Source organism: Corvus cornix, chromosome 4A, assembly GCF_000738735.6.
Source record: "Corvus cornix cornix isolate S_Up_H32 chromosome 4A, ASM73873v5, whole genome shotgun sequence".
Classification (NCBI taxonomy): domain Eukaryota; kingdom Metazoa; phylum Chordata; class Aves; order Passeriformes; family Corvidae; genus Corvus; species Corvus cornix.
This window is the reverse complement of record NC_047058.1, coordinates 20,276,045-20,289,359: the sequence shown is the minus strand read 5'-3', so window position 1 is coordinate 20,289,359 and position 13,315 is coordinate 20,276,045. Positions and strand designations below refer to the sequence as shown.

Sequence of the window (13,315 nt, the reverse complement as noted above, 5' to 3'; positions counted from 1 at the left end):
TGTCTCTGCAGCCAGGGTGATCTGGCAGCAAACAGTTCCCTCCCATCCTGGGGAGGAAAGCAAGCTGTTCATCCTTCCTGTGAAACAGCCCAGTTCCAGGAATGGGGACCTACTGAAGGTCAGTCCTGAAGACATCCCATCCCACCATCCTGCCAAGCACCGTGCAGTTGGGCGGCTGCCAGGGGCACTCTGGGGTTCCCCACTGCTCCCTGGCATGTTTTAGCATCTTTTATCTCCTGCCTTAGCTGTTTTGCAATCCTTCCTACCCAAGGGCTGTGCCCCAGCTTCAAAAAGTCAGTGACAGGTGCCCAGGCTGCTCCACTCAGCTTCCCTGAGCACTTGCCCTGCACAGCCCAGCTCCTTGCAGCGAGGGGTGCTCAGAGGAGCCCATGCAGGGATCCCCCGAGGGTGGTGGGCTGGGAGAGGAGCTGTACCCTCCCTCCAGGCAGCTGCCTGTCATAATGCAGACACAGGAGGCAGCGGGAAAGTCAGCCGGGTTCACCCCAAATTGATAAAGAAGCCCTAGGGCACTGGACATTGGCATGAGGGTTGGGAGAGTGGCAAAGGGCCAAGACTGGAGCAGCGGGAGGAGCAACAGGCAAGACACTTCCTCTATAAAGCCCCTGCTCCCAGCTGAGAAGAGATAGCAGCAGTGCTGTGGACACCAGAGGTGTTGGGGATGCCAGCCCACTGCTCAGAGGCACTGGAGGAGCACCTGGGTGGGTGTGATAGACTGGAAGGAGACTCTGCATGTGACCAGATAGACCCATGCTGAGTCATGTCTGAGAGGCCCTGCAGCTTCCTCCCCTTGCTGGCGGGTCCTGGTGCACACCCCATTGCTCCTCCCTTCTTTAAAAGGAAGGAAAGTGTGAGCTCCAGCCCTCTGCGGAGTAAGAGCAGCCGAGAGGCCCAAGCCACCAGCCCTCTGAAAGCCTTCCCCCATCAGAGCTCTGCAGGGGTCAGATCAACTCACCACAAGAGTGTGCAGCCAGTGGTTCCTCCCCACACTGCCGGGATGGACAGTCAGCAGCACACTGCCACCAAGGAGCCTGAGATTGAGCTGTTTGTGAAGGTGGGTCTCGGGGGGGAGGGGGGAGGGGGGCAGTGACTCTTTGGCTCACCCTCACCAAGATCCAGCTGGGTGCAGGTGGTGGAAATTCATGGGTGTCTTCATATTTTGTGAGGCTGGAGATGGGTACCGAAGTCAGTGTCACTCATCACAAAGGCTGGCTAAGCGGTTGCCCAAGTGGGGGGACCACACGGTGGTGTGGGGACTGTGGGGTGTCATGCCCAGCAGATGCCCTGGGCTCCTGATGGTTGTGCACCCCGGAGAAGTAGCACTGCTGGCAGCAGCACGATGAAGGAGTGGGAACACACATGCCTCTCAAAATCCGGATAAGACACGTCCCAGCCTGGGAACAGCAAGCAGGAGGGCTGGGAGCACCACTCAGCTTCTGCTGAGAACAGGGTTATGAAACGAGCATGGATGGCTTGGGGAACTGGCGCGGGAGTCCACGCGTGGGCGAGGTGGGGCAGCCTCACAGAGCGGTGTTCGCTGGAAGTGGTTTCTGGTTTTTTCTCTGTTAAGCAATTTTCTGAACACTTTCCTTGGAATATTTTAACACTCAAGTTCAAAATATCTGCAGTGGCCATGGGCGGTGCAAAAAGAGAGGAGACAAAGCTGGTGGCTGGTAACTGTGTCTGCCCACAGCAATGCCAGGGGGGCCCCAGGACGTGCTGTCAAGTGACAATGGCTAGGGGGTGATGCCTCTCTGTGCCACCTCATCGAGGTTTTAAGGATGGCTTCTCTGTAGCCACTCAGGTCCATGGGCTTCATTCCTCTCCTCCTGCAACAGTCCAGTGCCCAAAAGGACTGGGTCAGAAGCCCTGGCTTCCCTGGCACAGGCACCCAGCAGTTCTAGGCACTGAATGCTGCCTTCCTTGGGTAGTAGTTGGACATACATGCTAGAATAGATTATCTGAACCTTCTCAGGAGAGATTTCCCTCATCCCCTTGCCAAAATTCTAGCCCCAGCACTTCTTGCTGGACATTGAGCTTGGCTGAGCTGAATCCAGACAAGCGTATTCCTGGTAAAAGTAATCTGAGTCTTGAATTCTCTGCTTAACACTTCTCCCTGGGATGGCTGGAAAAAAAAAACAATACATGAGATGACTGCAATGGCAGCAGCGTATTCTAGGGGATTTTCATAGGGAAGTGAAACAGAAAACCAGCAGCATCATCAGGACTTCCCCTGTGCTGTAATTTAGCGTGAAAAAACCCTCCTGGCTTGTCTGTTCACAGAAAAGTTGATGCTGTGCCTCCCTTTCGCAGCACTCAGGACTCAGCTTTACCAAAGACACAGTGGCTCTAGCGGCTGACAGGCACCTTCCTGTGCCATCAGCACCTCCCTGGGCTGGGAATGCTCCAGACACGACTGTTGCTGTGACCACTGACAGCTGTAAATCATGGGGGAAGCTGGTGCTCCCACAAGCGCCTACTTGGCACAGCATGGCATGGCATGGCACGCTGCCTGACTTTCACTCTGGCAAATGCTGGATTTACCATGGTGAGGATGGACAGGGTGCAGAGCAACTCCCGCTTTACCCTGAGGTTGGGGTGGGTGGTTCCCAAGGGGCTGGCAGTTTCTCACCCTGCCATGTCCCTGGCAAGAGCATCATCTTTCTGGCTGGGAGGAGCTCTGCTCTGCAGCTCCACCAGGCATTTAGCTGCTTCCTGGCTCTCAGGCTGGCTGTAGGAGCATGGCAGGTCCCATGGGGGCTGAGTATTTAGCAGTGCCCCAAAACCGTTCCCTCCTCCCACTGCATTTAAGGTTGTTTCACCACAGGGAAACCGCAGGAACTGCCAAGTAGCTTTGAGGTTTCAGTGCACTGTGCAGCCTAGTGACACCTCAGAAAGTTGGGGCTAAAAGATTGCAACCCTCCTAGAGATTCTGTGCTAGTCCATGCTGGGATTATCTGTCATCTGAGGGCAAAAGATTGAGGAATGTCAGTCTGTGCCCCCACCCCAGTTCCTGCTGCAGAGGCACTTTGGGGAAGGAAGTGAAGAGCAATGACTCCCCCACTCCGTGCTGCTCTGCGTTTTCCGGGGAGGGAGGGCACGTGGCTGCAAGTCTCCTCTGAGGGCTTTTGGCTCCCTGAGGCTCCCCCCATGGCCAGTGGTTGCCAGCAAGGCCCTTCTGGAGCCTGATGCTCCCCCAGCAGTGCCTGGGCACTGGTGGAGCTCCCCTCCACTTCCTCTGGATAAAGGTTTTGGCCCTGAGCATCCTGGTATCGGCCTGATTCTTTCTCCCTGCAGCGGCCATCCTGATTTTCTTTTCACTCCAGCCCAAAATTCCCCACCTCTCTATTTTTAAAAGATGAGGGGGAGGACGAGCATGAACAGCTCAGGGACTGGAGTTACCAGACAAGCATGGAAAAACCTGAAGCAGGCAATCAGAGTCTATGCCCAGAGCAGCCCGAGCGAGAGGCACCCCTCCCCTCGCCGGCCCGCCACCCCACCACTGTCCTGATGCAGCTCCACCAGAGCTATGTGTTGCCATGGCTCAGCACAACAGCTCCTGGGGGGGGACAGCAGGACAAATCAAGCCCTGTCATTCCCAGCCTTGTGCCAGGCCAGGGAAATTGAAGAGAGTGCAGCTAGCAGGGAGAGCAGGGAGGAAAGCATTGGTCCTCATGCTAGGCAGCCACAAAAGCACCTGCTGAGCTGTTGATTCTGGAGATGCTCCAAAGAATGGCATTAGTTTGGGGTCATAGGTGACAGGGATGCTGGGGAGGGGGAGCAGAGATGCCTTGTGCTCTTGCCTATGGGCAGCCCTCGAGGCTGTTCTCTAACTCTCCCCTCCAGCTCCTTCAAAGGAAGTCTGAAACCCAATTTCACCCTTTTCCAAAGAAGCCCTATTTGCTATTAATGACAGAGGATGCTCCTGAGCTGCAGCCCCTCTGGGAGTATTTGCTATTAATAGACACTGACCAGCCTCATGTGTAGATTCAGGTTCACTGTTGGGCACATCCCAGGGAATCAACATGTTGGTTCCCATTTCTTTCTTCAGATTTCATGACATAATTTCATGACAGCTGAGGAGAGAAAATACTTGTTAAAAGTAATTTTCTTTCCTCTGGAAGGACTAAAAGGTCTTGGCATGACAGAAAAGAAGATCCCCTGCTCCAGCTCACTATCGGGAGTGTTGGGGGATTGTTTGATCCTTTTACTGTCCCCCTTAAGGTGAGTTTGATGTCAGTGTTCTCTTCCTGGAGAAGCTGAGCACTCCAGACTCCACAGGTTTTTGGGAGTCTGTGGTGACTCATAGCACCTACCTCCAGCCCAGGAGAACCAGGCACAGGTCTCTGCCTCCTCAGCCGTCCTGTCTTTGTGTCCCCAAAGAGGTGTGAGCTCTGGAGCCACATCCAGCTGCCCACCCTGGAGGTTTTTGTTGCTACTTGACTCTGCCAGATCCTTTTAAATCTCATCATCCTCTTGCTTAGCCGCTGGACTTCAACTCACTGTCAGTGCAGAGCTGTGCCACCAAGGCTCATGTCCCACCACACACCGCTCCATCAGAGCAGCATCCCTCTCTGACAGGGCTGGTGTGAGCTGTGCTGCTCCTCCCTGCCCGGGCAGGGTGGCCACATGAGCCAGAGCACCACGGTTCACATGCAGCTTAGGAACCTGTTAATTCTCTTAAAGAAGTTGAGTTTCCTGTGAGCCATTTAACCTCTTACCACAGCACAACTTCCCTCTCCCAGCAGCATCTCGGCCAGTTTTTGTGAACGGAGGGGGGGACCTGCCACGTTCCTCTTGCCAAATTCCTCATAAGATGTTTCAGTCGTTTTGGCAAAGGATATTTCCAGCTGCTACATAGCAAGAAAATGTGCTTCACTCTGCCTGTAGCTGTGCTCATGCAGAGGGGCTGAAGGGGACTCCTTTAGTAGCTGACAGTCATCTCTGTTTCCTCCCAATGCTGTGTGGGATGCCAGCACAAATTCTCTTCAATACAACCCTCCTGCACCCAGCCTGGGGAAGGCTGCTGGGTGGTTCTTGGCTTGGGGACATCATGCCTGGGTTCTTTAAACACACATGAGACCGGAGGCAGACATGAACAGCACATGAAAACAAACTGCTAGTTTCCTGGCAAACATGAGCTCATTTCCCTTCTCCCATCCTCTCCAGCCTGGCCTCCTGGCCAAGTGGACCCTCCCTTCCTCTCACCCTCCACTTTCTCCCCCTGCCTCTTTCTCCACTTCCTTCTGGCTTTATCTCACATTTCTGGGAAGGATCCGACCCCTGGCATCCTGACTATGCTCTTATGTTCTTTCCAGTGGCCCTCAGGGCCATGGCTCAGGGCGGGTCCTACAGCTGAGCCCCCCCCTGCCCCCCCATTCTCCCCAGAGCCGGGAGGCACTCCCTGCAGCGTGCTGTGCCCAGTGGCTCTCCAGCTCCGGGCATCCTGTCTGTGAAAGGGTTCAATCTTCATTTTTCTGCTTTCCTGGCAGGCTGGTCTGGATGGAGAAAACATCGGAAACTGCCCCTTCTGCCAGCGCCTCTTCATGGTGCTCTGGCTCAAAGGGGTCAAGTTCAATGTCACCACGGTGGACATGACCAGGTGAGGTGGCACTGAAGCCCTGGGCCAGCAGTGGGTTGAGACATGCCCTGCTCAGCTCCCCTATCAGCACTTCTTCCCCCTGTCCGCTGTGTAGCCAGTGTGTCACTGCACGGGGATAATCGCTGCCCACAAGCTGCCTACCTTATGTGGGATGCAAGTATTGGCCAGCACGGACTTGGGCCACCTGCCAATGTGCCTGGCCCAGGGACTTCCTGTCCAGCTGGATGTGAGGATGACTTGAAGGCACCACAGGGCAGATCCAGAGGCTGGGGAGCACTTGTCAGCTCCCCAAAGCCAGCAGAGCTGGGAATGCTCCTGGTCCTGTGCCCCCTCCTACCCCCCCACCCCTGCCGTGACCACTTTCCTCGGGGCTGGTGGAGGCAGATGTGCTACAGGCTCTGAGCTAGCTTGTTTTCTCTGCTCCAGGAAACCTGAAGAGTTGAAAGATTTAGCCCCAGGCACCAACCCACCCTTCTTGCTGTTCAACAAGGAGCTGAAAACAGACTTCATCAAGATTGAGGAGTTCCTGGAGCAGACGCTGTGTCCACCCATGTAATTGCAAACTCACTCCTTCCCCATTTCAGGGCCTTTCACAGTGTTGCCCAGGGCTTGGCAGATTGGGAAACTGGGGCAGGGTGCCAGGAGGTGTCCCAGGGCAGCCCAAGCCGGCAGATGCCCCCCCCAGCCCCTGAGCCTGCTCTGCAGGGCAGGGTCTTCGATGCTGAGGGGCTGGGTCCACCAGGGAGGGCATGAGGATGACAGGAATGGAAAACAATGGGAGGAAATGCACCAGCTATTGCAGCCCCACTCTAGAGGCAGAGGGGAAACGGGGGGAGGTCCCTGCAGGGCCCCCGGCACTGGTGGGTTTGTCACTGGCTGTGGCAGCGGGTGTTGAGGTAGAGGGGGAGTGTGAGACTTTGCTTGTTTATATTCAGTGCACTCAGCTGAGTGAAAGCAAATGCCCTTGCTTGACTGCAGCAATGTAGGTGGCCCGTAGGGCTGCTAGGGGGTGGTCTTCCCTGAGCTCACTGGAGAGCCCCCCAAGCCAGCCTCCCCTGTGCCCTGTGTGGCTGCAGCCTCCCCACTGCTGCAGAAGAGGAAGCTCAAATGCATTTGTCACCCGCCTCCTTGAATGTGTCTGCCCTTGCAGCACACCCTGGGACGTGTCAGCAAAGAGAAGACAGTTCCTGAGGAAGTCATGGGAGCTTCTGGCTTCCTGAGACCCCTCCGTGCCAATGTGCATCCTCTGGGCTGGGCCAGAACTGCCTGCAGGCAGAGCTCTGCTCTGGGGCTCCACTACCACCAGTGTCCCCAAACTGTGGAGTTTCTTCCAGGAGATTGTCTCCTGGCAAACACCCAGGATAGAAGACACAGCTCACAGGGTGGTAGCTGCAGTAATTCACATCATCATGATTCTCCCACAGCCATCTGAACATCCCCTGCATCCTCCAGTACCAGCCCTGGGCTCTACGGCCCAGGAACTGATGCTGCTGCATCCCTAAGCCATCTCTGCCTGCACTGACATAAGTGTCTTTTTCAAGGTATCCACACCTGAGCCCCAAGTACAAGGAGTCCTTCGATGTGGGCAGTGACATCTTTGCCAAGTTCTCGGCATACATCAAGAACCCACGCAAAGAAGCAAATATCAGTAAGGATTGTGGGTTTCTGGACTCTAGTAAACCACGCTGCAGCAGGAGAAATGCTTTTGTCTGCAGGCAAATCCTGCCATCAGGTTAAGGTTCCTGCTGCCTGCCTCACCAAAGTCACCTTGGGAAGCAGAGGGGCAGAGGGGGAGGATAAAGGCAGTTCTCTGCTCCCTCCACAGGGATAACAGCAGAGCATGGGGTGATGCTGCTGTGGTCCCCTGGGAACAGAGACTGGCCAGGGTTAATGTTGTGGCCCGATCGTGTGGCCCTGAGGGCTTTTTCCCTCTCTGCAAAGCCTGTGGGAGGCTCAGCCAGCCCAGCACGGCCTAAAGCTTGCCTGGGAGCCCAGGGCACCCACTCACTACTCTTGGTTTCCTGCCCTCCCAGATTTTGAGAAGGCCCTGCTGCGGGAGTTTCAGCGCCTGGATATCTACCTGAACACTCCTCTCCCAGAGGAGATTGACCAGGACAGTGTGGAGGACATCACCATCTCCAGGAGGAAATTCCTGGATGGAGACCATCTGACTCTGGCTGATTGCAACCTCCTGCCCAAACTTCATATCATCAAGGTAATGGCACTGGCCCCCAGGGCCAAGGTAGGGGGGCACCTGCTCCAAGGGGGGTGGACAGGGAACCCCCTGCCAAAGCCAGAGAGTGAGTCTCCCCCAGGTCCTGTAAGTTTCAGCCTCCTCCTCCTTCACTCTCCTCTAGATTGCAGCCAAAAAGTACCGTGACTTCGAGATCCCAGAGGACATGACGGGTATCTGGCGCTACCTCAACAACGCCTATGCCTGTGATGAGTTTAATCACACCTGTCCTGCAGATGAGGAGATCGAGCACACGTATGCCAGCGTTGCCAGGAAGATGACCTAACTGTAGGGTGGGGTGGGCTGGCAGCATTGCCCTGGCTGAGCCCTCCAACTCTGCAGTCCTGACACAACCAAAACCAGCTGATGGAGAGACTGGAGAGGGTTTACAGCACCGCTAGCTCCTGCCTTTCAGAAACAGCACCTTGCTTCACAGCCCCTGCCACTGCCTCCTCCTTCTGTGCCACTGGCTGCAACCCCTGGGTACCATCGGTGCTGACCACATGTATGCACTGCTCCCATCTGGATGTAGCTGCGTCTCTACTCCCCAAAGATGTGTCTCACAGCCTGTGACTAAGTGTCATGGGAAAAGCTGAGTACTAGCCTCCTGCAGTGGCACTTTCGTGGAAGAGATGAGATCCCCAAAAGGCTAGGCCAGCCCAGCCTCCCCAGCCCCATCTGTCAGCCCTGTGTGGGCCCAGCCATCCTGTGCTTGTCCTGGGATCCCTGTGCTTCCCCTGGGCTGGAGCTGTTTACATTACCTGTTGCCAACCTGCCCAGCACCTGGGGCTGGCAGGTGGGCAGCCCTCTCTTCCAAGGCATCAGCTCCCTCGGAAGATATGGAAAGGCTCTGCCCTAGCAGCTCATTGCAGTGAAAAACTGTGTTCACTGTTGAGGGCTGTGACATGGGTCTGACTCCCCATAAGACATGGGGGCAGGTGGGTGCTGGGGGTGATGCCTGTGCAACAGTGCCAGGACCAGCTATGGGAGGAAACAAAGGGTCAGGCAAAGGGCCTGAGGATGAAGGGTTGAGGATCAGGGCATCCCTCCCATGATCGCCAGTGCCCAGGGCCATGTGCTGCTGGCTGCAAGGTCCCGCATGGCTCCTCCCAGCTCAGAAGCCTCTGTGCCTCTCTAGAGCAGAGGGTGCACCCATGCTCTAGCTCCATACTCCTCTAGTCCCCACCAACACTTCTGGCACCTGAGGCTGGGAGCAGCCACAGGGTAGGGCACACGTTTAGTTTCCAGACTGGAAAGCCCAGGAGAACAGACAGCAGCTGTTTGGCAAAGCTCTGTGTCTGTGGAAAGGTGTGGGCAGGTCTGGTGCCTCTTGGCTCAGCAGGCCTTCACATCCTGTGTTGCTGACATGAGGCATCAAAGCTGCTCTGCACAGCCATGACATCCCATGTTCCCCCTCTGACACCTCCAGCTGCCCCAGGACTCCCACCAGAGCTTGAGAATTCGGCCAGCCTTCCCTAACCAGCCCCAGGGCAAATCGATACTGTACAGTGGGTGCGGTGGGTTCTGTGGGAACTGAAGCGAGCAGAGCCCCCTTGGCCCTCACTGCCACTTTCCTCTTTGCACTAAAGGTGTGTCCTCGCAAGCCTGCATCAGATAGCACTGGGTTTGGGGACTGGGATTGTTATTAATGGGTTTTGGTTTGTTGGTTTTTTTAAGCTAAGAGCAGCAATAAACTATATTTTGATATGCCTTTCTGGTGTGCTGTAAGCCAGGCGCCAAAGCTGCTGGCATAGAGAGGGTGCCGTGGAGCGGAGAGGGCTTTCCTGCAGTGGAAACTCCTCTGAGATTTAGCAGAAGTGAAGCTGTAGCCCCAGTCTCTGCTGGCCTGGATCACTGGCTCATAGTCAGCCCAGTGTGTCCTAGTGCCTAAGGCTTTTCCTCCCTGGAGGCAGGACTTGGCAATTCTCCTTGCTGACCAGCACAAGGTCTGGCTTTTCAGAAGCTCTGCTGTTCACTGTGGCTGTGTTGTGTCGGGGGAAGTGCTGTTGAAGGCTGGGCAGGTTAACCCTGGCTCTGGCAGGGTTTGGAGGTTGATCAGAAGAGAACATGAAGCCAAAGTTTGGACAAGACAGGTGGATCCATGCTTCATTTTGCATGATCTTCCTCCCTGAGGGCTACCATATGTCTTCTGTTCCTTTCACATCTCATGGCAGCACGAAGGCAGTGGCAAAACCTTTGGGCCTCTAGGCATCCCAAGTTGATTCTCAGTGCATGCTGCAGTCCCTGGAGACAGGACTCAGCCAGTGACAAGGCTTAACCTCTGCTGCCAAGAGCTTCCCTGCTGGAGCAGTATTTGACCTTGCTGGCGTTTGGAGAAGCCTCTCCCCTTCATCCCAGGAGCTGGCCTGCAATTCCCCCTTCTGGAGGAGGCGTCTGTGAGCTCCAGGTGGCTGATGTAATCCTAGATTCTTCGGCTCAGGTCATCCAGGGGACATTCCTGGGAGCATCCAGGCCAGCAAGTCCCTGCAGACTGGAGAGATCAGGCTGGGCTTCACAGAAACAGGAGAGTGGCGGAATTCAGAGCTGGCATCTGTGGGAGTTTTGGCTGAGAGGTAAATACCCATCCTCTCTCTGGAAAAAAGGCAGACAGCGATGGAGACCTGTCCACCGGTGTCCCAAAGCACCATCCACGAGACAGGGTCATGAAAGATGGCTTTTCTGAGAGAACAGCACTGAAGCGGTGCACACTCTTCCCAAAGTTGCAGAGAGAGAGAGCCCCCAGCCACTTGCTGTGTCAGCTGGGACCTGGCCCAGCTCTCCTGTGTCGAGGTTTTTCCAGTTCCCATTTGAGATCCTGTTCTTTTTCCCTGACTTCAGTTTCAAATTACTGTGCTATCAGCCAATTGGAATTGCTTCTAATTACTTCTCTTCCTCTGGAAGGCTTTAATTTAGAGAAATACAGCTGGAATTGGTCCCTCTGGTGACCTCAGCCAGGCCCTTCTTGCTGTGACTGCAGATCATGTCCAACCCCACCGAGCACCACATTTCCTGAGGGCAGCAGGGAAGTGACTGACAGGCACAATAAGATTTTAAGCTCTCGGGAGCTTAAAATCCTGAGGTGTTATTCATGGAGGAGAGGAGACAGAACAACTTGTTCTGTGCCTTTTCATACCTGCACTGAGGCTGGGGCTCAGACGGGTTGAACAGTGCTTACTTCATAGGTGCCACATGGAAAGTCCCTCTGAAGTCTTGGCATGAGATCCATGTTTCTCAATCTCTTGTGTCCTCTCATCTTGTGGGGTGGGACATCACACTGGGACTTTCTTGAGGAAGATGGGACAGGATGCTGAGCAGCCCAAGCATCTATTTTTTAATCATGAGGCTGACTGTGACCCTACTGATTACAAAACAGAGGCTCTCATTTCTCATGGAGTGGTTGAAGGTGCATTATCCAGAGATCACTGATTACCTCTCTTTGCCAGTCTCCATCTGTCAGGCATGGATACAAATTGGGAAACAGCTGAGATGAGGCTATCATCCATTTCAAGTGGGCACGCCACTCAGCTGGGACTTTTCTCCTAACAAAAATCTGTATCTAGCCTGTTTTCCATCATCTGGAAAATAGAGGATGGAAAAAAACAGAATTCTGCCAGGTTTCATGTCATAGAATGAAAAATCCTGGAGACAGGCTCATCATATTTGCTGTGGTGCCATGAGGAGGAAGCACAGAACCCCCTCAAACTCCGAGTGCATTGTGAGCCAACATGCACACAACTCAGGGCAGCTTGCTGGTCCTGTCTGTCAGCAGGAGCATGAATGATCCTAGGGGCAGAGAGCTACTGGAGCAGTGCCAGGAAGTGGGACAGTATTGACCTGAGCTGCTGTTCCCATAGGCTCCAGGACCAGAAATCCCCTGACATGCACCTGAAGGATGGGAAGCACAAGAGCTGGCCACGTGTCACAGACCCCGGGAATAGCAGTGGTGAGCGGTGAGGTAGCTCCATCCAACACAGGGGAGGTTGTCCTGCGGAGTAAGGGGACCTGGTGACCGAGCTAGGTGGTGTATGACTCCCTCAGGGTGCCCATGGCGCATCCTGAGTGCAGACACTTGCCACACATCCCCAGGTGAGGGCACTGCCAGACCAGCACATGAAGTAGGACTTCATGTAGGAATTGCAGGAAAGCTCCTGCTTGGAGAGAAACCACACTGGTCTGAGCTAGCAAGTTCACCTCTCTGCAGCCTGTCAGCCCTGCAGCCCTCTTCATGCACATCCTCCAATCACACCACACTCAGGCTCTGGCTTTTGGGGCTCTCACAGTCCCCACCCACATCCTAGTGGGCTTCCTGACCATACCAAGCAGCTAAGACCACTGAGAGAAAGGTGCAGCAGGAGCCAGTGGCTTGGACGTTGCAACTCAGACCTGTCAAACCACGAAGCCTTTTTGGGCTGAAGGATGGGGTCCAGCAGGACAGCTCCAATGCTGCTGCCCTGTGCTGCTTCAGGGACCCACCTGGAGCTACAGAGCCATCACAAAGGCAACTTGCACAGGGAGGCTGAGTGACAGGGCCTCAGTGAGGTCCCAGGTCTTTGCCACATACACAGATGTGCTGGACAACGCTTGAGGTGGCTGTGAGGATTTGGGGTGGCTCTGGGCTGTCCCAGAGAGGTGGCAGGGTGGGCACAGGAGCAGAGCAGACCCTGCTCTTTGCAACTCTGCCTCCCATGGCTTTTAAAGGCAAATGGGAATGCTCCTGGGTACTGGCAGCCTGCAAAATATTAGAGCTTAATTTTTCCCCATCATTTCAGGAGCCACCACATCTCTCATGGTTGTCAGGCACAATGGTTCTCACTCAGTGACTGTGAAAGCCCCATTGGCCCCCAAAGAGCAATTTTCCACTGTGCACCACTTTCATAGGCTGGCAGCTCTGATCTCTGAGAATTAGTAATAAGAAATATGCTCTTGCACAGTCCTAAACCTGCTGTTTCTAATAAAGAGCTGTTTGCAGTTGCATCTCTCTTGTTGCTTTGATCTGGCACCAGCAGAATCTGAAAACACCACGGAAAGAAGGCAGGAACAGCCAATTGATCGTGGTGAGTCAGAGCTTTCACCAGCCCCTGCACCAGTACCTGTGGGCACAGTGCTGTGCCATGGGCCTGAGGCCAGCACCAGAGATGGCATCTGACCTCTGAGATGATGGTGCTGTAGAGTGGGCTGGATGCCTAAGGCCCAGTCACTGGCTCAGCCCTTTCCAGGCTGTGGAGGAAGCGTGGAATGCTGAGGGAGGACCTGGCTGTATGTGTGTGACTGAGGCTGCAGTGGTGATGGAGGGACTGGGCCAGTGTCCTGCGCAGGTCCATCCTCCAGCGCAGTCCAGTCCTGTTCAGCATATAACACCTGGCCAGGTGAAGACCAAAGTGGGATCAAATACAGACACTCCACCCAGGCCCTGTGCTGCACACAGTGGTGACAGGTCTCTCTTGGGACATGCTGGGACCTCA

At 54.9% G+C, this 13,315-nt stretch overlaps 1 protein-coding gene across 1 annotated transcript; it reads left to right on the top strand.

The window, feature by feature from the left end:
• Nucleotides 1-682: 682 nt before the first annotated feature.
• LOC104691583 (chloride intracellular channel protein 2-like) lies at nucleotides 683-12,827 on the top strand. Its single transcript, XM_010403135.4, has 6 exons — nucleotides 683-1,072; nucleotides 5,511-5,620; nucleotides 6,047-6,172; nucleotides 7,162-7,268; nucleotides 7,654-7,835; nucleotides 7,978-12,827. The coding sequence occupies exons 1-6, from the start codon at nucleotides 779-781 to the stop codon at nucleotides 8,137-8,139; spliced, it is 981 nt and encodes a 326-aa protein (XP_010401437.1). The 5' UTR covers nucleotides 683-778; the 3' UTR covers nucleotides 8,140-12,827.
• The last annotated feature ends 488 nt before the right edge of the window (nucleotides 12,828-13,315 follow it).